This window comes from Peromyscus californicus, unplaced genomic scaffold (assembly GCF_007827085.1).
Source record: "Peromyscus californicus insignis strain IS unplaced genomic scaffold, ASM782708v3 Scaffold_17__1_contigs__length_78620276, whole genome shotgun sequence".
NCBI classification, from domain to species: Eukaryota; Metazoa; Chordata; class Mammalia; order Rodentia; family Cricetidae; genus Peromyscus; species Peromyscus californicus.
The window spans coordinates 7,623,402-7,647,605 of record NW_026294469.1 but is presented as its reverse complement, the minus strand read 5'-3'; the positions used below and the strand labels follow the sequence as shown (position 1 = coordinate 7,647,605).

The 24,204-nt window shown below is 42.9% G+C and overlaps 1 protein-coding gene across 1 annotated transcript in view; it reads left to right on the top strand.

Annotated features, from left to right (window-relative positions):
• The first annotated feature begins 5,352 nt into the window (after nucleotides 1-5,352).
• Nucleotides 5,353-24,204, top strand: part of Cdh2 (cadherin 2) — a 221,964-nt gene continuing 203,112 nt past the window's right edge. Inside the window, exon 1 of the mRNA XM_052741599.1 lies at nucleotides 5,353-5,528. Within this exon, the coding sequence (XP_052597559.1) occupies nucleotides 5,469-5,528 (60 nt within the window). The 5' untranslated portion in view covers nucleotides 5,353-5,468. The remainder of the gene's footprint in view (nucleotides 5,529-24,204) is intronic.

Below are 24,204 nucleotides of genomic sequence, written 5' to 3'. Positions count from 1 at the left end.
TGTGTGTGTTGGGGGTAAGTGCCTGTAGAGGTCAGAAGATAATCTATACTTTCCACCTTTTGTTTGAGACATGGTGTTCCTAAAATTCCTTCCCTGGAGGGAGACATAAACAATGTCCACCCTTCCTCCTAAGGTACCAGTGACAAAGTTCACCCCAGAGAACCAGTGAGTTTATTAGGCTTACTGACAGAACAATGGGTATGGGGTTATGGTCAAGAGCTTTAAAGCAGCCACACTGGAAAGTCTTGTATGGATGAGGAGTCCCCATGGATGCCTAACATGGCTACATGGATGCCCATGTAAAGGGTGCTCACTGCCCTCCCAAGCTTTGACACTTCCAGCCCTTTCCTTGGACCACGTGCAGCTAGATCAGTGCTGCATACAGCTGGTTGGGGGCCACAGCTGGCTATCTGTGTGAGCATCCCCTGAACCTCCCTGCTCCTTCTTCAGTGGGGGAAGTTAATAGTAAGTCTTGCTGTGGTCATCTTCCGCAAGTGGGCACAGATGAACTCAAGAAGATAGGGACAGTTTTGCCAACCACACTAGTACTTGGCCAGCACATTCCTGTTTCTGTCTCCTGTCTCTCCACAGCTGTGATGGCGGATCCTCACAGCTTAAATGGAATCTAGGGATGTAACTCTAGTCCCTGTGATTTGGAGGCACATGCGTTACCAAGGGAGCCATCTCTCCAGTCTTAGTTTTCTTTTGAAATCTTAAAAAGAAACACAAAAGAGAAAAACACCGAAGACAGAACTGGGGACATGGGAAGAGTATTACCTGAAATCCTGAGTAACTGCCCTCAGGGTCCTGCATGGAAGGCATCAAATTTAATATACAGATGTGAAATGCTGAAGTCCAGCTGTGATCCTCTGTCTTCATATATTTCCTAAACAATACTGGACTTCTTCTCATGTTAGAAATAAGGAACTACAAGAGCCTTTGGGCTGTTAGGAAACATACTCAAAGTCATGTGTCCTTGAATGTAGAGTTCTGTCTGTGTGTTATGCCTTCTGTTTTCCACAAGGAAGTTTGCTGTAATTCAGGGGTTGCTTGCAAGTTACTCTGCTCTGCTTAATTGCTCATCAGATTTTCGTAGCACACTTGACCATGCGTACTTCAAATTACTTTGTTATATTTTCCATGTGGGTAATTGAGTTTCATCTGCAACTACTGAAAGGGGAAAAGAATGTACTTTAACAAGAATGCTTCCTGTTTTTTAAAGTCATGATTCTGTTCTGGTATCAGAACAGATCATAACTTCTCTGCTTGAGCCACTGGTATGTGCTTAGGAGCCAGGTTCTATCAAAGAGATGGATCTTCAAATGCTAAAATCACACTAAATAAGGCAAGGTGGTCATGCCAGAAAGCTGAGAGGGAAGCAAGGGATGAGATGCTGAGTTCTAGTCCAAATTTCATACAGATTTTGAAAAACAAAATGATTGTCCCATATAGTGGACCTTTCTCAAGGGACTCCCCAGAGTAAGGCAAAACAGAGGCTAAACGTGGCAGTAGGATAATAGGGCTGCCATTCTGAATCCTCACCTGCACGAGGTCGTCTCCTACACGCGGATTTCCCTGTCTACAAAAGGAGGGGCTGCACAAACCAGGTCTACAGCTCCACATATAACATTCAGGGATGCATCCCATGAAAGGGATGCTACCCAAGGAAGGTCAGCTTTAATTCAGACTGAAGTTAACTGGGAAGAAAAGTAAAATCTGAGAGTACTTTGTAAGGGAAAAGGGTTAACCTAGTTTCCCCTGGGGCCTGGGAGGAGAGGGAAAGATTCTATTCAATGTTTGGGAAGAACTCTGTTGGGCAGCGGGAGCCCTGCCCTAAAGGCATGTCTGCAGAGGATGTATGGAGGACAGGAAGCTACAGACTAGACTACAACTGTTTGGCATTTGCTTTCAAAGCGAGAACCTTTTACAAAAAAAAAAAAAAACAAAAAAAACAAAAAAAACCAGGCATTTGCACATTTAGTGTCTCCTGTCTGAGAAAGCACAAAGCAAGATTTGTTGTGATTTTGCTTTGAAATTGTGTTTGCAAATGAATCATGTGGATATCTACATCCTCTGTAGACTGAGTCGTCACTGATTTAGTTTGTCAACAATGATAAGCATACATACATACACATTTGGCATTCTCCTGTATTAAATAAGCTATAGATCATTAAATAGAAGTTAAGATTGATTTGGTCTATAAGCCCAGTCTTCACTTGTATCATTTTTCTAATCTTCCTCCATCTTAGCAAAACTAATATTGCCCAATCGTTTCTTTGGGTCACTGGCAAGTCCCTTGTATCCTTGAAGTTCAATAAAATAAAGGAAGGAAAACCAGCCTTTAGACGGGCAATATTCTGATCAGGGAATAGTTGTCTGGGGGTGGGGCTATCACTGGTTTAGAGAAAGAAATGCACTGTTGGATGATACTGAGTACAGTGTTACAGAGGAAATGCTGTGTGGCTGTAACAGTCCATACTAGAATGAGCTTATTAGCATCGTAGGGATGCACGTAATCTTCAATAACACGGTATTAGACCAGGCTAGTCCTTCTTGCAATCAGAAACCAATTAAAACGGTTTAGTTGGTCAGGTGATCAACTTAAAGTCATACAAGAATCCAATCCAGTTACTACTACTGAGAAGTGATAAGCAAACTAGATTTCAGAGTGCTTACTCAAGCGATTAAAAAAATGAACTGAAGCAGAACTGCTGCTCCCAGAGAAAGAGACCAACACGACAGCGACTCAGAAGTAGATTTGGGGATCTTTAAAAAAGCTTAATTTATGGGGACTGTGGTGTTTAAAGCAAGAATTAGTCAAGTTATAGTCCACTGTAACTTCAATCATGGCAATAAACATCAAGAGGTACAGCTGAAGAGAGTGCAGGGAAGGTCCCAAGGCCAGTGCCCAGCTTAGTCACTGGGTGTGGACCTGGGAGCTATTCCCCCAGACTGATGTCTTCTGTTATGAGAGACACCCTAAAATTGGAATTTATAAACATGCTATTGCGAAGATAACTTTACTACCCATTAGCAGTCCTATGGCAATAACATTTAGAAGAAAAAAAAAAAAAGGAAAAGAACAGGCTGCCCTGATTACTATATTAGCCCAAGCCCTTCATCTCATCTTTGAAATTTAATTAACATGACCTTTCTTATTTTTTGAGAAGAAAGCCACGAAAAAAATTTAGTGTCATAAAACGTGGCTTGCAATATTATGTTTTAATTAAAATTGAATAAGCCTTCCAATTAATATTAAAAATTTAAAAGCCTAACTAGCAATCGTACATTATTAAAAGCTGCATCAGTTATGTCAAAGAAATTAGTATTTGATTTTTCCAGGTTCATCGTCAAATTCTTAAATGATCGGTGTCTTGAAACTCAGATTCAAAGGTTAATATTTCAGTTGCCCAAAGCTGAAGAGAGAGCAATAGGGACAGAATATATTTATTTACTTCAAATAAGCTAATTGATCTCAAATGCGTTGCAACGCTTATATAAAACAGGCTGTTTTATTCACCTCTAAAGCAAACACCCCTCAATATCTCCATAAAGCCAAGGTTCTGGGGGGACCAAAAAAAGCCGTTTTATTACCTTGCAAGAATCAAGCGCTCTCTCCCTGCCCCCTACCATTCCACAAAGTGCTTGTGACCCAAACTTGTAAAGTTTCACACTTTCAAGTTCCTGTCTCAAAGGAAACAAAAATCCTTAATCTGGTGTGAATTCTGCAGCAGTCATTTTATCTTTCCGATCCTATTTTCACTAAGCTTCTGTTTATTTTTAATTGCTGCCGAGTGCTGCAGGAAGGAGTACCAAAGTCCCTGTAAATGTTAGCCTAGAAATGTGACTACCGGCAGGAACCGGTAAAAATATAAAAGCAGAGATTTCAAATAAAATTGCACGCACTCTCAAATTCCCACCGTGTACGTGCGGGGGGTGGGGAGTGGGGGGTGGGCAGAAAACAAAACAAGAACCCAGAAACTTGAGTCATTCCAGTACATCCGCAATGACGGGGGGCTGGAGAGGTGCGAACACCAGAGAGGAGCCTGGCCTGAGCTCCCCTGCCGGCAGGATGCTCAGACAACAATGGCTAGGATGGGCTCTGCTTGCGTTGCTACTTTGCTGTGTCTGGCAGTGCCAGGAAAAATAACCTATCGCGAAAGAATGACAAAACAGAAAACGCATGCTTTAGGCTACCAAAGAGAGAGATATCCTTCCTTTCCTCCCCCCGCCCCCCCATTCTCAGTCGCCACCAATTCCCCTCCGCGGACCTAACCCTGGGCCGCCGCTAAGCAAGTTCCTGCGCAAGTAGTTTTATTTCCCGCAGCCCTCCACCTGCTGGGCGGCGCTCGGTGTACCCCAGCTACCCCTCGGGCGACCCCCGCGGGCTGCAGCAGAAGGCAAACCGAGCGCTGGGCAGGGCGGGGGCGGGCGGCTGCCGTGGATCCGGCCCGCTACCGCCGCAGCTCGGTGGCCTCCCATTGGCCACGACGCGGGCGGGAGGCTCGGGAGGAGGGAGGCGGGGGCGAGGGCGGCGGCGGCAGCGGCGGCGGGAGGGGACCGGGAGGCCCGGGCGGCGCGTGCGGCCAGGCGGGAGAGCGGCTGCAGCTCGCCCGGGTCGCGCCAACGGAGACCCTTCGCGGTGCGCGCGGGTGGCGAGGACTAGGCGGCCGGTGCCGACGCGCGCGAGCGGCGAGGGGCACGGCCATCGCGACTGCGGCCGCGCATCTCCCCCCCCCTCCCCGTTCCTTCGTGACAACCCCCCCCCCCACGCGGCCGCCGCGGGAGAACAGAGTCTCCAAGTGGCCAGAGAGCAGGGAAGGGGGCGCCGCGGAGGCCTGGCCAGCGGGACCGTCGCCCTTTGTGGGCGCAACGCGCACGGCCGCGAGCGCCCTTCCCCCGAGGCGCTCTACCCCCGGAAGCTTTGTCGCACCGCTCGGCCCTGGAGAGGACGCCCAGAGAAGGGAAAAGCCGGGGTTCGAAAGCTCGCGTGGAGGAGCTCCTGAGAGCAACACCCGCCCGGCTTCCACCTCCGTATCCTCCATCCGCCTCGGTCCCCGGGCCACCGCATCTCTGGGGCTGCCGCCGCACTCCGGCCGGAGCCCAGCCGCCTGCGCTGCGGCCCGCACACACGCACACGCGTGCACACACACACACACACACACACACGCACACACACATTGCTCGGCGCGCACGCACGCCCGCCCTTCTCCCCGCCCCCTCCCCAGCTCCTTGATCTCCCGTCTGTTTTATTACTCCTGGTGCGAGTCCGGCGGACTCGGAGGCCCGCTATTTGTTACCAGCTCGCTCTCATTGGCGGGGAGCGCAGAGCAGCGGAGAAGGGGGTGGGGAGGGGAGGGGAAGGGAAGGGGTGGCCACTGCCCGGAGCCGTCTCCGCGCTGCTGTTGGTGCTCCGCTGCTGCTGCCGCCGCCGCCTCCGGCTCCTCGCTCGGCCCCTCTCCGCCTCCATGTGCCGGATAGCGGGAGCGCCGCGGACCCTGCTGCCGCTGCTGGCAGCCCTGCTTCAGGTACGCAGAGGTCCCGGGTGGGTCGGGCTGCAAGCGGGGTGGGGCGTGCGGCGCCGGGTCCCTTTGTTCCCCGCGCCGCTGCGGGGCCGGGCTGAGCACCCGGGAAGGGAGGTGCCACACCGCGCGGCCAAGAAACTGAACAGGCATGAAGCCCGGGTCGGACTCCGGGGCCAGGCGCCCTGACCACCTGGTCTACCGTGCCTGCTTCTGCGAGCCTTGGTCACAGGGTCTCCTTGGCTTCGCCTTTGGGCCAAGGCGAGCTCGAGGAAGGGTGAGGCAGGATAACTCCTAGGTTTTGTAGTTTTCTGTGCTTTTCGTCCCCTCGCATTGTACTTTAATCCGATTTTTTTTGTTTGTTTTGTTTATTTCTTCAGGGAGGGGTCGCGAGTTTGCACTAGGAATTCTCACTCTGGTGTCTTAGTTACAGGACTTGCCTCCACCCCACCCCGCTCCAGCACCCGCGCGCCTCCTGGTGCGCAGGGGCTCCTATGTCCTATTGTCTTCATCCCAGCTCAGAGTTGCCTTCTGGCCTTTGGATTCTCTTGCCCTGGCAATATTCTATGTTGGCCCCACTTGGAAAGCGATTCTGGTCCCCTGCCACACTGAGTGTCTGCCGGCAGAAGCTTTAGCACGCTTCTGGTCCCTCATCCTTGGTACCAGACCAGGCGAGAAGTCCCCATTACTTGGCCATTTTTTTTTTTTAATATGCATTTCTTTCTCCGTACCGCTGCCTCTGCCCTGCGTGGGTCCTGGGGACGCAGTTGCCTGGAGCCACCCTCACTTTTCCCACTCTCGAGAAAGCGCCAGCAAGCCTTTGCATTGACTGTACTTTGAGACTTGGCGGCAGCTGGAAGCACCTGCTCCAGGCAGGTCCCGAGTTCTCTTGCCACTCCGCGACACAGGCCCCCAGCCCAACTTTCTTGGGGCATCCCTGCCGAAGATGTCCCTACCCCAGTCCCGATCTCCAGCAGGTCCCATTGGCCACGCCACGCAGCCTTGGATGCGACCCTCGCGCTGGGCGGGGTCTAGGTGGGGGTCCCAAGTCGGTGCCCATGTGCGGTGGGGGTCCTATAGAGGCAGCGGAGAGAGGTGTGTCCACCCTCGCTGCGTGGCTGGGAAACTCACCCCGGAGCCCCATGCATACCCCCCATCCGGAGGAGAGGTTGGGTAGCAGGATGGTAGCCCCAAGTGCGGGCGAGGCTCGGAAGTGCCTCTCCGCGGGCGTTGGGAGCTAGAGATGGGCACAGATGGTGCTGTTCGCTCCCCTCCCGGGCCAGGGCCTGGTGCACTCGGGCCGCAGGGCCGGAGAGTGCTGCGGTCACCGAAGCGGGACGGGGCCAGCGCGGGGTCGCTCGCTCTTTCTCCCGCCGCCCTCTAGAGGGGTGTGGGCCGCGCCCGCGCGGAGCCCTGTCCATGGTGCGCCGCGCTGCAGAGTATGGCCCTGCCCTGCTTGCCTCGCTGCTCCCGGGGTCGTGCTCTCCCCAGCGCCCACTCCTAGGCCTCCCGGGTCCTCTGGTTCCCTTCCCCTTTCTTGGATTTCTCCTTTTGTTCTTTCTTCTCCTGCTGGTCTTTCTCTCCCCCTTCCCCCACTCACTCGTTCTCCGCCCTCCCCCCAGGCTTTCCTGACTCTGGGATTTCAGAACTATTAGACTAGACATTTTTGGCCTCTGCAGTTTGGGAGAGTGGATAGAATTCTTTCTAACTTGGAGGAGACCTGCCAGTCACTTGCTAACAAAATACCTCCTGTTATAAAACCGCCCTTTATTCTCCCTGGGTACACTCCTCATTCCTTCACCCCCTGTCACTTCATTTATTGTTTCTTCTTTTTAAAACGGCTTTTTATTTTATTTTATTTTTTCGAAAGAGGTTAGACCTCAGGGGAGGAGTGAAAGAGTTTTCTGCTTTCAGTGTTTGAAGTTAAGGGGAAGACAAGACAAACTTGAGAAGCCCTGTACGTTTTATTTTCTTTCTCTTTATTAACAAAGGAGACCCATAAATCAAAAGAGCTCACTTTTCAAAGCAGGGTTTCCATACATCACTGATTGTTCTTGCTTCAGTACCAGTTATAGGTGACGATTTGTTAGTAACTTTTTAATACAATGTAATTTCTAATCGAATATTGATCAGTGAAGTTGTTAGGGCATGTGTTGGTCATTAATGCATGGAGGATCTCCTTTTCTGTTTTGCTGATTTATCATGAAGTCCAGTGTGAATTTGAATTGTGGATGCCCTTTTTTTCTTTAGGCATTAAGATGCTGCTTGTAAACATTAGATATAAGTTTGATATTCCCCGTGCATGTTTTCTCACTGTCTCTGTGCTGATGCTGACTTGGATGGACTGTCATGAAAAGGGTTGTTAGAACTTTGCCATCGAGTGTTGTGCAGCAGCCGTCCACGTCCTGAGTGCGGCCACACTGAGGGACGTGGTAAGGTCACTAGGAGCAGACATTCCGGTTTTGCCTCATGGGTTTTAGGGTTAAGAGCACCATGTGGATTGTACACCGGAGATTAGCAATGACTTTGAGCTAAAGGTCTGCTTTGCACTCCAGAACAACAAAGCTCCATCTGCAAGGTGAGCGTGGCTCCTCTGCAGTCATCTGCTATTAAAAGTCCCTAGTTGCTTTTTTTTTCCCTTTGCAGTGCAGACTAAGCAGCAAGGGTTTTAGAACAGAGAAGGGACAGGCTATTAGTGTAAATACAGAGCAACCTTATCTTTTCAGACCAGTTACAGAGCAATGACTGTTGAGAGCACTGTATCCCTTTGATTCCTAACAGAACAGTCCATGTGCCTTGCTTAGGTTTTACTCAGTTACGCTTCCACCTAGATTTATGTAATTCTGATTAATTTTACATAACAAGATAGTCACCTTCCCGGATTTTCTTTTCTCCTTTGTTACAATTGAAGGTGTCAGCATTGTCTTTTACATGACATGAAACAGAAGTTGAACATGAAACGAGTGGCTGAGGGGTGAGACATCATGCCACAAAGTTATGATTAGCATGCTTTGTAAAGTATGTAAGTAGCTTTCAAACCATTACATAGACTTATTGTTAGGGGGAAAATCAATTTTACTGTTATTACTAACCCAGTAATTAATAGATTAGAAATCTGGTTTGTTTTTCTAGTTCACAATTTAATTGCACAGCCTGTTGTTCTAATTTCAATACATTTGATTCCATTATGTAGCATCAAAGACAATACCTTAAAGTTGGGGGGAAAAACCTAGAATCTTAGTTTGATCCTATGTGGTTTCAGCCCTGGATGAGGATTTTGAAAGAACTGCATACACTGTGAATATTTCTCATCTACCCATTAGGCATTGATTTTTCAAAGGTTAAAATTCAACACTTAAAACACACAATACTTAAACTTTGTTTCAGGGCGTGGGAAGTCTAGGATTCGATGATCATTTTATGTGTAAAAAGGATTTCTTCTCAGTGTTTGATTTTTATGTGCCCTTGTAGGCTAGGTTCCTGTGAAAGGAAGACTCTGCTTAGTTGGGATTCACATTAGACTTTGCTCACTGAGCATAACTATGTCTTTCTTTGCCTTTTACTTGGGGGCATCAGGTTCTTACCAAGAGGTAGTCTGTTAAAAATATACTGAGTGTGATTTGAAGAATGACCATTTTTCTCTCCTAAAATACTTATGGCTATAATTTAAAGAAAGGAAAATCACACATCTGGCCTCCGTTTCAAGCTCAAATTGTGCTTAGAGAGTATGATGTTTGACTCCCATATCGGTGTAGAAGTCTGTTCTATGAAGCTTTAAGAGGAAATGCCCTTTTATTAGTTTTATTTTTTACAAGTAGAGACCAAAACCTTCCTGGAGCAGGTTATATTGGTGATAGTATATCGTACTAAACTTCCTTAATTTCTTTTTTACATTAAAAAATTGCAACCCATCAATCTGTTTTTGCCTCATTAAAGTTTGGGGTTATTAATCAAGGAATGTTGAGACTTAAAACCACATTTAGTCTTGTTTTAAAATGCTGCTGCTGCTTTTTCCTAATTCTCGGTGACTCAGACCCCACCCTGTTTTCAAGGGGAGCTTCTCAAGTTAGAAGAGCGATTTTCAGGGGAAATCAGGGCTGTTATTTAAGAAGTGGAGTGTTTATGTATACACTTCACAATTTTGCCCAAGTTAACATTATTCAAATTTGTTCTTTTGGCTCAAATACAAAAAGTAATCAAGTTTAAGAACTTCTGAGACTTGGCAGTGAATTTTATCAACCATTTAAAAATATGATAGATTTGGAATTTGGATTTGTTTGAATAAGTATTTTATATCTGCCATCAGAACATCTAGAACCTAAGTATTTTCCAAGTTTGGTAAAGAACTATGAGTTGAAATATAATGCATACCAAGTTATTATTTGTACCTTGTATCCTCTGTTTTTCCTACTAGGACTTTATTTTTGTTTTAAGTTTTTGGAAAATTCTATCAGTTTATTTGAACAGAAGCTAGCTTTACATTCAACTAAATAATATGGTACATTTTAACTAACATTGTTCATCATATTAAGGAAGAGGTATTCATAGATTAATATTCCAGAGATAGTTCTCTCTTATAACATAAAAATGATGACTTCAAAGTAGGCAGAAAAAGGTGAAATTGAAAGCTAAATGAGGTCTTTTGAAAGATATGGGCTTAAAAATTATGATTTATATTGTAATGGGTTTTTTTAAGGAACAGTTTAGGTTAGATGTAAGTCCTGCTCAGTTCCTTATTCCTTGTTAGTCATTCTTTACTACTCAGTTTATTTTCTTGTGTCAGCTTTCAAATGCACTTACAACATTCTAAGTCCTTGGGTTGTGTATGTGCACGTATACACACACAGAAGTACAGATATGCGACATATATCTATACACACACACACCGTATAACACATGTAGAGATCTAGTATCTAGAAAGGTATTTCCTTCTGCATTCAGTATGGTTTGACATCCAGTGACAGTTAGTAGTTGGTTCATTACTTCATATAGGTGCTGACTTGAAGCATCATGAGAGTAATCACTCTGCCTTTCACATGAGCTACTCTCGTGTAGTGTCAAAGGCAAGAGCTCCTATTGAGGTCAGGAGGCCTGGGCATCTGATCTGCTCCAGATGGAGTCTCTTCTCTGTAAGCTCTTGTGATTCCATTTCCCTCAACACTCCTGCCCTGGCTCTTGTTGGGTTAATTGGTTGCTAAGGACTCTTCCAGTTCTGTGATTCTTGGAATTGCTTAAAAACTATTTCAACTATGCTTCATTTTTAATCGTTTCGGAGTAACTTTAATTTACACCTAAACTCTAAAACTCTTTAGAGAGTATGATGTTTGACTCCTATATCGGTGTAGAAGTCTGTTCTATGAAGCTTTAAGAGGAAATGCCCTTTTATTAGTTTTATTTTTTACAAGTAGAGACCAAAACCTTCCTGGAGCAGGTTATATTGGTGATAGTATATTGTACTAAACTTCCTTAATTTCTTTTTTTACATTAAAAAATTGCAACCCATCAATCTGTTTTTGCCTCATTAAAGTTTGGGGTTATTAATCAAGGAATGTTGAGACTTAAAACCACATTTAGTCTTGTTTTAAAATACATCAGAGGGGCAGATGTAATTTTGAGCGTGTACCACCAACAGTGGCTTGTCCTCGCAATAGTGTAGAAGGCCTCCATGTTTTATACTCCTACCTTTTAAACTTGAATGTCTTACACTGACTGTGCTTCTTTAGCCAGTAGAAGTGAGCTGTTTATGAGAGGAAATTAAATTTAAAGAAAAATATGATGAATTATTACAGAGATCACTTTTAGGCCCTGATTTGCTTTGGACAACACCGTGCCCATGAAAATCATTGAATTGAGTGGTAACTCCAGCATTAAAAATATAGCCCTTTGACTAGAAAGCCCTCGGGTTATTTTTCTGCAGGTTATTCCTGTATCCACGACATAGTCATCCTGTATATAGTGCTTGAAGATGGTTATTGAAGCACTGTTTGTTAGAAATGGTTGGATTATCACTTAGTCTCTCAGTAGCCTCCAGTGAGTCATGCTTTAATAATTTGGGGTATAACATACAGGCAGAGTTGAGAATTCCTGCTATATGGAACAAAACATTTTAGTTTTACACCTTTGGAGTTGTTAAAGTAGTCCACAGACCTAGAATAACTATAGAAGATATTGTCAACATAATCAGTGGGGTAACAGTCTTCTGAGGATTAAGTGGCTAATAAGATGGAATCGAAGAATAGAAAACTAAGCAGGGCAAGGGAATTGAAGTTGACCGAAACTGAGGCTAGAGAATTCAAACTGGATGAAACAACACATAAGAGGTCCGGAGAATGACTGATGAGGATGATGAAGAGCTTGGGATGGTTAATTTTTGTCCATTTGTCACAATTGAGTCACCTGGGAACAGAGCACCTTGGTCATTCAACTGCCGTCATCATATTGGCCTGAAGTCATGTCTGTGTGGGCATTTCTTGATTCATGATTGATGTGGGAGAACCCTGTCCACTGTGTGCAATGTTATCCCTGGGCAGGTGGTCCTGAATTGTCTTCAGAGAGCAAACTGAGCAAGCTAGGAGGAGCAAGCCTATGTAGCATTTCTTCACGGCCTCTGCTTTGGTTCCTGCTTCCAGGTTCCTGCATTGAAATCCTGCCCTGGTTTCCTTTCTGACATGGAAGTATAAGCCAAATAAAACCTTTGCTCCCCAGACTGGATTTGGTCAGTGTTTTATTGCAGCAGCAGGGAGAAACTGATAAAGAACTAAATCAATGTTAAACATCCATGTCGACCTCATGGTAGGACCATATTGTGCTGAGTTATCTGATGAGTGGTTATGCTTGCAATAACTACTGTGATATTTCTTACATTCTCCTGACTGCTTGAATATTGAAGTATTCATCCATTCTGTTGGTGGAGATATAGTCTAAAATGAGTTGTAAGTCTGGCAAACAGATTGCCTCAGTTAGATAAGGGATTCACCTTAGGTTTTTGCAAGTCTGTTGGGAAAGTTTGTTATGTGATGTTTTTAAAACATCTTGAGCTACTTAAAAGAAGGCACTATTGTAAATATGAAATGATAGAGCAGACTAACTCAGATTCCCAATGCTCTGTCCTGAAGGTTTTTTTTTTGTTTTGTTTTGTTTTTGTCTATTTTTAATTACGTGTGTGTGTCTGCATGTATGCCTGTGTAGAGTGTGTGTGTGTGGTGCTTCACAAGGCCAGAAGAGGGCATCAGATCCTAGAACTGGGATTACAGACAATTGTGAGCCTTGTTGTCAATGCTGGGAGTTGAACCAAGGTCCTCTGGAAGAGTAGCATGTGCTGTGAATCACTGAGCCACCTCTCCAGCTCCCTACCTGCCCGCCTCAACCAAATATGCCTATGTGTACTATTAAATAAGTAAGTAAGGAAGGAAGGAAGGCTGGAGGAATGGAGTGGGAAAGAAAAGAGGCCACTTATAGTTACTTAGTACTGTATACTGCAATTATAATTTTAACATGGTCTTGTGTGAATGTTTTTTGTTTTTTTGTTTTTCAAGAGAGGGTTTTCTCTATGTAGCCTGTGACATCCTGGAACTCAATCTGTAGACCAGGCTGGCCTAGGACTCAGAGACTGGCCTGCCTCTGCCTCCCAAGTACAGGGATTAAAGGTGTGTGCCACCACCACCAGGCTTCTTATGTAAATTTTTAAAATAATTACTAGACTATTGTAATTTAAACCATGCATTCCAACATGTGCCCTATTCTGATATTCCTCCTACTCCCATATCCTCTTCTGATAAATTCTTTACTGTTTTGATGAATTAAAGAATTTAGAGGTAGTAAATTGAAAGATTCATAGTTTGAAATATTTACTATTCTTGAAATTTTGGAACTAGAATTGTCAGCCAATGATATTTTTCATCAGTGAAGCTAAATTTTTTAGTTTCCTTCTGTTGCACTGAGTTTTGTACATTTTTACTTTTTCTGCTTGTGATGAGAGTCGTTATGATTGCCATTTAGTTTTTTTTCCCATACTTAGAGCTTCCAGGGTTTTCTTTGTGTGTTTTAGACTTTAGAGTGTACAGTAAGTCATTCTAACAGGCCAGAGGAGCTCATATACCTTAGAAAATCAGTGACTCTTAGATGTTTGCAGCCAACTTTACAAAGACTTTTATTTTTCTAACTTTTACATAATATCTAAGAGTGTATTTAAAAATCTTAAAAGTTAGATATTTTTGTTTCAGAGACTAGTACAACTGTGTGAAATATTTATGCAACCCTACGGGATAGATAATATTATTCTTATTTTAGAGATAAACCCAGACAAACTGAGTAGTTTTCAGAACCCAAATTAAAATCATGTCTATCATAGAAAGTTGACCTTGATTCAGGCTGGACGCCTTTTTACATAGTAATATCACATCAGATAATTTCAGTTCTTATATATGGGTTTGATTTTTTTCCTATAGCTAACCCATGTTTGTGTGTGTGTGTGTGTGTGTGTGTGTGTGTGTGTGTGTGTGTGTGTGAGAGAGAGAGAGAGAGAGAGAGAGAGAGAGAGAGAGAGAGAGAGAGAGAGAGAGAGAGAAAGAACGAGAACATGCTTAAAACCACTTGGGCACACATGGGCTAAAGCATGCATGGTATCCAGAGGATGATATCAGCTATCTTTTTCAGCGATTCTCCACCTTACTTGGGGGATAGGAACTGTCGTTAATTCCAGAAATTGTTGATTTGGCTAGTCTGCCTATCCAGCAAGCCCCAAGGTCACCCTGGCTCCCTCTACAACACTAGGTTTATAGAGTTCAGCACATGGTCTTCTTATGTGGGTTCTGGGGGAGATCTATCACAGCTCTTCATATTTGAATGGCAGGCACTTTATTGACTCAGTCATCTTCCCATCTCTAGAGTTAACTCCCATGTTACATCCTCTGTTTAATCTTAGCCTTAAATATTTTGCTCTTCTTTGGCATTTGAAGCCAAAATGTGATGCTTAATTAAGATTGTCACTCTTTTTATATACAGTTTCCTGTAGTAAGAAGAAGAAATCTTAGCCAAGTGTCTCATCAGTTATATAAAGTTTTTCACATGGATGCTCTTCAACAAATAAGATGTTAACAAATACACAAAACATAATTTTGAGCCAACCTTGAAGCTTAACATATTTTCTAAAAGCCTGTAAATACATATTTCTTGGAAACTTCTTTCCCCTCACATTTCTTCATTGTGACCATAAGTCTGGAAAGTTCCATCACCTACATTTTGAGAATGTTTTAATTTCTAGTGGCTCACTTTCCATGTTTGAATAGTTTTAACTACTTTTTCCTCTCACAAATGAAGGTATTTGGAAACTTGTGAAATATATATGCAGGAATCTCAACAGTGTGACTCAAACAAGTTCCTGTGAACATTTTGTGTGGAATATATTGTTTGCTGTTGAGAATGCCTATAAATATTTTACCTGTAGCATGGCTCCTTGTGAGTGAGTGGATACACCTGACTTGTCGGTAATTTTGTAATACAAAGTTTGTATTTCTTAGTGGGAAGCTATTAATGGAGACCTGAGATAAATGACTACCAGGCTGTTGATTTTATTAAGTACAAAAGGGAAGTTATCCAATCCACTCCTACTTAACATAAATCTTAATAAATTAGAATATGGCCAATTTATTTGTTTATTTATTTGTTTGTTTGTTTATTTAGTTTTGCTTTGTGTTGGATTAAATGGTTGACACCAAAGTCTTAGGTTCATTCTTGGTTGTTTTCCGGCTCAGGAAATAAAGAGAAGTACATTCTGTGCAGCAGAGTGCTGGCCTGTGGTAGTCCCCGTGGCTCTGCTGCTTGTCTGTGGTCGTCTTCCAAGACTACCTTTTGATGGCTTGCTTCAGATTGCTTTCTTGTACACACTCCCTCTCACCTGTGCTCACTGACATTTAGTGTAGGGAAGCATTAAGTGCATGTGGGTAATTGCTTGTTTGCATGTACGTTAAGTTTTCCTAGATAAGGATGCTGGTTAGAGAATACTGGATGAAGACACAGCTTCAGTACCCTAATATCAGCCCCTCCCAATCTAACTGTCCCCCAGTGGTAACCATTTGCTTGATGAGTGATAACATAGATGCCTTTTACTTTTTCTTGTATCTTTTTAGATCTTGCAGTCATATTCCCTTTTATGCCTGCTCTCTTGGACTCAGTACATACAAGCCATCCATGTATTTTGTTATCTACATATATAATCACAGAAATATGAAAGACTCACAGAAATAGCTGTTGAAATAGATTAAGGATGATTTAAAATGGAGACTGCAGAACAGATTGTTTCATTGCCGATAAAGGCAATGTGGACCTTCGTGGTGTCAGTCCACTGGCCAACTTTTGTGGATCTTCCCATTTGGATTGCTGCGTTTGTAGTTCTGGTAATCAGGCACTGTTGCTGCAGAGTGTGTGTGTGTGTGTGTGTGTGTGTGTGTGTGTGTGTGTGTGTAGATGTTTGCAATACTGTACTTCTTGTCTCTCTCCTCTTCCATTTTAGAAAGGAATATAGAACCAAAGAATGATCTTCCCGAGCACAAAATTTCCTGCAGAAATAGAAGATTCTGATCTTTGTAGTGATAGGTCTTAATGTCTTCTTTGAGCTTACCAGTGACCCACTTTCAACAAGGCCCTCTGCTCAGTTTTCCTGTTCACTTTTCATTTGAAAAGGCTTACATAGATGGCTGTGTTGTGCCTACACCATTCATTTTCAGCTGTCCAGTGTTCGGGGGACTTTACACTCCTGTGTTAAGGAGTTGAGTTGAACATGAAAACTGCAATTCTCTCTCTCTCTCTCTCTCTCTCTCTCTCTCTCTCTCTCTCTCTCTCTCTCACACACACACACACACACACACACACACACACACACACACCACACACACACACACACACACACACACACACACACACACACATTTCATAATGGCTGTATAGTCTCTAGTTTCAAGTCTCCACTCCCTTAGACCTCAGGTTCCATAGGTGACTGCACAATTATGTTTTTGCTTTTTAAATTTGATTTTCATTAGTGAAACTCTAATTTATTTTTACTGTTAGTGGTGGAGACTTGGATTTTGAGTGCGTATATGTAACTGTGTGTGCAGATGTGCCTATGTGTGGAGGCCAGAGGACAAGCCCAGGTGTCACTGCTCAGGCACCATCTGTCTTGTTTTCTGAGACAGGGTCTCCCTTAGGCCTTGAACTCACAAAGTGCTCAGAGGCTGGCCAGTGCGGTCCAGGGACTTGCCTTCCACTCTCCTCCCCTGCATTGGAGTACAAGTGCATTTCTAATGCCCAGCTTCTGTACGTAAGTTCTGGATATCAAACCTAGGCCCCTGTACTCACTCAGCAAACACTTTACTGACTGAGAAATCTAGCCAGCTCTGGAATTCACGTTAGAGTGTTAAAAGGATTGTCCTCTTTGTGTCACCATAGTTTATTGATTTGAGTTTTACTTAACTTTTTTTTTGCTTCTACACATTTTTATTTTTATTTATTTATTTATTTTAAATTTTTTATTTATGTATTTACTTTATGGATGAGTGTTCTGCATATGTATGTGGAAGCTGGAAGAGGGCTTCCTATTACAGACGGTTGTGAGCCACCATGTGGTTGCTGGGAATTGAACTCAGAACCTCTGGAAGAACAGCCAGTGCTCTTAATTCCTGAGCCATCTCCCCAGCCCCTCTACACATTTTTAACCATAAAAATAAATATTCACATACAGTAATTGTGTTTTTCATCTTACGCTTATTTATAGCTCTATCTTCTTTAATAGATAAATAAGAACTTTGGGAGAAGGATGGCATAACCATTGATTTAATTTACATACGAATTTAGAATTAATCTCCTGTACATGAAGCTGTGATTGAGTTTATGAATTTTTTTTGTTTTGAAGCCTTCTTGGTGGATCTGTATTTTAAAGGGAGACAGTGTCATATTTAAATGTAAGTACAATGGATCACTCAAGAGATTTCTTTTAGGGTTTAAACATTTTAGGGTTTAAAATATATACACATATAAAGGGTGTGTATCTCTTTGGCTGTTGAGCCAAGATACACACTGACAACTTTCTCAATATCATACCACACCAGAGTTTATATTCAAATGCAGTGTGAACTAGTGTGTCTTATGTTATTTTCCCCCAGATTATCTGTGTGTGTATGTGTGCATGTGTGTATAAAGCATATATGCATATGCTAATATATTTTTCTTCATTTGTCTAACCTTCTGGATTGAAATGCTTCCTTTGTTAAATATAACCTTTCTACAGATTTTTGGCCTGTCTTTGTCTTTTACTAAGTTGCACGGAATTAGTAGCCTTGAGTGGCATTGTGGAATAGTGGTTGAGAATGATCACTCTCCATAAGCAACTGGAGCGGGGCACTTTATCTAGGCTACACCGCTGAAGGGGGTGACACCTTTTCCCCCAGGGACCTCTGTGTTTAGCTCATCAAGGAGGGATGGGAAACCTCATGAGCCCTTCCCTCTTCCTTGAAGAAATGTTGAAAACGCAAGTCCTGTGCACGTAGCTAGAGAAGAGTATGCGAGTATATAGGCAGAGTCACATCCAGAAGACACGTTCTCAGCATCTTCCTTCAGACTGGCTTGTATCCTCTTCCTGCGCCCCTGCCCTGCTGCAGCGTCCATAAAGCCTGGGTGGGGAGAGGGATGAGATTCAGATGTCCTCTTTAAGGTCTGGCACTCCAAAGTCACTTGGTTTCTGAAGTTTGGTCAGTTCTGAGTCTTCATTAAGTGCCATCCATGGCAAAAAAAAAAAAAAAAAAAAAAAAAAAAAAAAAAAAAAAAAAAAAAAAAAGCTTCTCTGATGAGGGCTGAGGACTGAACTAATCTGTGGGTAAAGATAAGTATTTAGAAAGAAGTTTGCTATCACGCCCTTTTAGCAAAGCAATAGTAGTAGGTTCTGTCTGAGGGAGGTCTCCCTTGCCGTGGGTTCCTGGCCAAGTGTACAGTATTGGGTACAAGTTTCCTTCTACAAATCAAGCCTTAGGTCCAACAAGAAAGCTGGCGTTTTCGCCCACTACTACTGTGCAAGGGGTTGCCACATCGTGCCAGACTGGTCATCATTTTACTTGGAATGGTCCATAACTGGATAAGACTGCTGGTGTGTCATGGTCCAGCTGAAGCCTGAGTTCAGGTACTGAGATGAGGAAGGGTTTCAGCGCAAAGAAATGAACTGTCCGACCACCAGATGAACGTCACACAAACGTTCGGCCCAGAATAGCTCCAGCCGTTTTTGTTTATACATCAAAAAGAAGCATGTTTTCCCATAATAACAAACAAGTTTTTCCCATCCTCCAATGTTAACCCTTGGCAAAAACAAATATATCAAATATGTTTTTCCCAACTTTTACATCAAAACATCTTTAAACACAAAACAACACATCATTTTGCTAATTTGGCTAAATATCACGTCAAGTACATCCTGTCTTTGAAGAACTAAAGGTGATAAACATAAGCACACATTTTCTAAAATAATGTCATTCAAAACGTATTTACAGAAATAAGGGTGATCTTCTTCCAATCCTGTCAGCACTGAATCAGAACAGTTCCCAGGGTCTGAAGTGATGGCTGGCATCCCCACACAAGAAACCTGAGAAACATCAGCTCCCAAAGAATTTCAGGGGAAGATATTTGAGAAAAAAACAGGAATTCCAGGAATGATCACATCTGTCCCATGCACGATTGACAAAACGACACTAAAACTGCCAAGAGATTCAAATATTATAAGAGAGAAGAGAGCATGCAAGCCGTGCGGTATCAGCAGTATTCTGCGCTGTCCAGAGTCCATTGGTCCTTTCTTAGTGAGACAGTCCTCGTGGGCTTTTGCCTCATCTAGAGACCCATTGGACAAGCACTCATCTACTGGTCCAAAACTACTAGGCTGCAGGACTCTCAACACTGGTGACTTGTCCACTTCCCCCAGAAGCCAGCATGGTGCCTTGTAGTACTGTGAATGCCAGCCAGCAAAGAGAAAGCCTCTGGGTCATTTCTAGCTTGATTTCTCCATGTTCTGTAACCACAATATGCCATGTCTTCAGCAATAGGGTAAAGCTTACCATTAAAGCCAGGCAGACAGTGAAGAGCAGTTACAATGGACCACATTGTGGGGACATTGTGGGGAGTTAGTTCCAGGACTTTCCTGACCAACAGCTTGTAGGACTGTGTCTCTTGCCTGGTACTGGGATTGCTAGTAACCTATGGCTTCTGGGAAGGGAAATGCATTGTCCCTTCCATGTTGGCTACTTACGTTCAAGCTTTTTATTATTGTTATTTGTATTTTCAAATAAGGGTCTAGGCTTTCATATGGCTCTTCATATCGTCCGTGTCCCCGCCCCCGCCACTCCCTTCTCTGCCCTCCTTTCCATCATCTTCCCCAGCTACAATTTCCTCCCACCAATATTCTCCTCTCTACCTTCCTACCTGTGTTCTCCTATCCTCTCTCCCATGATATCTGTCTCCCCTCTCCATGGCTCCTGTCTAGTTTCCTGGTTTCTACAGGTATCCCAGGAAAAACACACAAGTCTAAAGACTTGAGACTATAACCTACATAGGAGCGAACACAGACGATGATAATTAAACTTAGTCACAGACATCCACACATGCACACATGCAAATGCACAAGTGGGGGGAAGAACATGAAAGTAAGAGGAAGACCTTTGAAAAGAAGAAAAGTTACAATAGGAAAAGAAGGGTTGACATGAGTCACGGAAGGCGACAAGGAATCAAATGGATGATATTCATGTATAAAACTGTCAACAACACTTGTTATCACAAGCAAATAAGTAAATAAAAGAGTTCTCACTATTGAACTGCTGGTCAGTCCATATTGGCACCCTGGTTCTGACCCCTTCTCTGTAGTGTGAATGTGGGTAGCTCACAGGAGGTTTCTATTCGTCAGTATGTCTATCTGTAAAGTGGGGGTAATAAATGCTATTCATCATAAGGTTACTATGAAGAGCATGTATGTGTATAAAGAAAGTGCCTTCATGTAGTGAGTACGATTTTAGATCCTTGACTGAAGAGTTTGTGTCCTAGTTCTGTTACATAAGCAAAATCAGCCAAGAGAAAATGTAATTATTTGAGTAAAAGTTTGAACATTGAATGTGTGCATGGCTGTGATCTATATAATATGATAGTTAATTTGTGGCTGTATATGGGCAGTCTCCCCCCAGCACTCCTAAGACTGCACTTGCAAATCAGAATTGAAAGGCATATCTCTTAATCATCTTTAAATTCTAGTAGGTATTGACCATGCTGATAGACTTCCACCACCATTATAATTAGAAGGCATGAGAAGAGAATACGATTCTATGAGGGATGGACTTGGACCCAGAGATGATCAGACAGGAGCCATTCTGGGGTCTCAGATCATCTCTCCTTTCTTTGATTTATTTCTTTTAATGGACCCATGCAAAACATATACATGTATATGCATGTGCATGTTTGTATTAAAACTAGCCTGGACCAAGACATAATCATCTTTTGAATACCTTAACACAAGAACCCAATAGAAGAGGTAATTGAATGTCATATTATAATGTCATATTATAATTGTTCCTGCGAAGAGTAAGATTCATTGTTCTCATTATCTGCCCATGATTTATTGACAGTTAGATGTAGTGTATCTTACTTTAAACTTCAGTGCTATCATGTCGTAATTGCAGCTTATTATTTTTCAATAATTACTATGTCCTACCTAGGCACTAATCAAAAGAAATATATTAACTATATTAATTCACTGAATTATCAAAAAACAACACAAACTATGTATTAGAACACTGATACATGGAAAATTAAAGGACAGCTATCCCCCTTTCTAAAAAATTTATTTGAAGATTATTATTTCTTAAAGATTGTTTTGCTAGCAAGTATGGCATGGTAAGGAGGAACATATAGAGACTACATATATACTTTATATTTTATTTATTTTTGTGGGGTTGTGGGGGTGTAGGGGTGCCAAATTCTACGACATGCATGTGATAAGTCAGAGGACAATTTGGAAGGTTATGTTCTCCTTCCACCATGTGGGTTCAGGTGATCAAACCCAAGTCCTCAGACTTGGTAGCACCTCTACATGTGGGTTCAGGTGATCAAACCCAAGTCCTCAGACTTGGTAGCAGGTGCCTTTTCTGCTGAGCCATCTTGTCAGTCTTACTTTTAAAAATAAAGTATATAAATATTTCAGTATAACTATTAGCCAGGCTAAAGAAGAATAGCTTCATTATTTCTCAGAATTCTGGTCCCATTCTCTTCCTTTCTCCCAAATACAAAACCCATCCTGATTTTTCTAATATTTATTCTTTCCTTTATAACTCATCCTCTATACATTCATTCATTGATTATGTGTATGTAACCTCTATATATTTGTATACATCATTCAGTAGATATATAGATGTATTATGCACATGTATATATAATATATTTTTCTGTGACTTGGTTTTCTGCTTATTATGTCAGCAAGATTCATTCAGTTGAGTTTTGTAGCTATAATTTGTTAATTTTCGCTGATGTAGCTCATTACATGCTATGAATATGGTACAATTTACTTATTTGGTTTGTGGTTGATGGACCAGAGAGTGTAGCTCCTGGGTTTTTTTTTCCCCCCTGTCAACAGTGTTATTCATGCCACCTAGGCATGAATGCCAGAGATACCCTAGGACTGTGTTTTCCAAACTTCAACTTATGTAAGATTCATTGGAAAGTTTGCTGAAACAAATCCTACTTCCAAGCTTCTGATTCTGTATAAGTCCTCAGCGGATCTGAGAATTTGTGCACCTAGGAAGCTCTTGGGTGCTAGACTGCTGTTCTGCTCTGGGATACGCATCTTGGAGTAGAATTGCTGGGTTGCAAATGGCATACATTCTCATTTTGCCAGTTAATTCAAGAGTGTTTTCCAGACAAGTCCACCAAGTAACATACACACATTTCCCTCATCCTTTGTTTTAGTCCAACTTTAACATTTTAAGATCTGATGATTTGGATATTAGTGACTCCTTTTGGCTTAAATTTGAGTGCTACTGGTTATGATTGAGTTTGAGACTGTTCCGGAATGAAGGATGAAGTTCAAAATGTCTCTGTAACTTGTCTGGCCTTGCTATTTGTCACCTAGGACTTGTAAGAAAATGTGCTTGAGCCTTTCTTGAAAATGAAGACATGTGATTAAATGTAATATTTGCAGAGTACTTACTGTGGGTCACGTAAGCACTTTACCTGTACTGTTTCCTGTAACCCTTGCATCAATTCTCCTGCCACTATTAGGCATTTTTATCCTTTTCTATGTTACAAACTTCAAGCAGAGCCTGGCTTAACCTGTGGACCTGAAGGCTCACTGCTACGAGGTGGTGGGTGGGCTTGAATGGAACCCAATGGAGCTCTGGATCCTTGGTAGCCACTTCAGGAATTCCAAGGTTATAGGCAATGCAGTAGATACAGGGGGATCAAGGTAAGTCTCTGGTGGATTTTGGAGACTTACTACCTGGAGTGGGATTTGAACTTTAGAATGAGGATTTAAGGGATTTTGTTTTCAAGGAGCAAATTTTGGCCTTTTAAATGAGAAGATCTAAAAGACTGAGACCGACATGGGATAGGTGACTTTTGAAATAGGTATTTGTCACTGGCCAAGTCGCTCTTGGTGATATCTTAAATAGATGTTAGTATTGGATAAGAGGTTGGCTGTTCCTTCTGCAAACTGTTAGTTTTTCCCTTCTCCTGACATTATACTAGCTTAGCCTCGAACTGAACTCACACAGTAACGCAGGACATTGCAGCTTTCTGTTCCCAGTACTTGATTCCCCCAATCAATAGCTCAGTCCTGATGGCCTGCTCTCAGCTCTTCAGCATCACAACACCTAGTGAGCATGTGGCTGTGGTCTTCCCGATGATATAGTGATTTTACTTGGTCTGATTCCACCCACACCCATTTTACAGTGCTAGAATTGAACCTTGTTCCCTATGCACTGAGTTACATCCTCAGCCAAAAAATGACCTTTAGATGTTTACCCTTGATCTTTAAACATTTGGCAAGGTTACATATTTATAGGTAATTCTGTTGTCCTCCGAGGACCTAAAAAAATGCTTCTCATCCATCCAAGGCCAAATAAGACGAAGGAATCAGCAGTTGAAGAAAAAAAAGATATAACTTTTATTACTGATAAACTCTAGGTTGGGAAAGGTGGATTAAATGTTTCAAATGAGTTATCCATCTCTTCCCATCTTTGACAGTGTAGAATGAAGTTGACCTGCACACTGGGTGATTCGCCCTCTAAGTCCAGCGTGATAATAGTATTGGCTCTGACTAACTATGGGCTGCTTGTCACAGAAAAGAGCTGACTAAGGGACTGGAAGCTGGGGTTTGTATGCCCAGTTGACTAATCCAAACTTGCCAGAGAAGCACAGAGAACCCACAGGTGTTATTGCTGGCAAAACTCCATTCCATGCAAGCAGAGAATATAGGTTCTCTGAAAATGGTCTCAGAGTATACCATGGAGCTCATGTCCTTAACTATCCAGTGTGTGTTCATGCAGAAGTATGCCGAGCCCCTCGGGGAAGTGGGCGTCAGTCAGTAGGCTCTTGCCCCTAGCTCCATTATGTCTTAGCAGGTCTATAGTTTTACTTTTTAGAGTCCCAAGTGGGGCATGTAAGATGATTAATG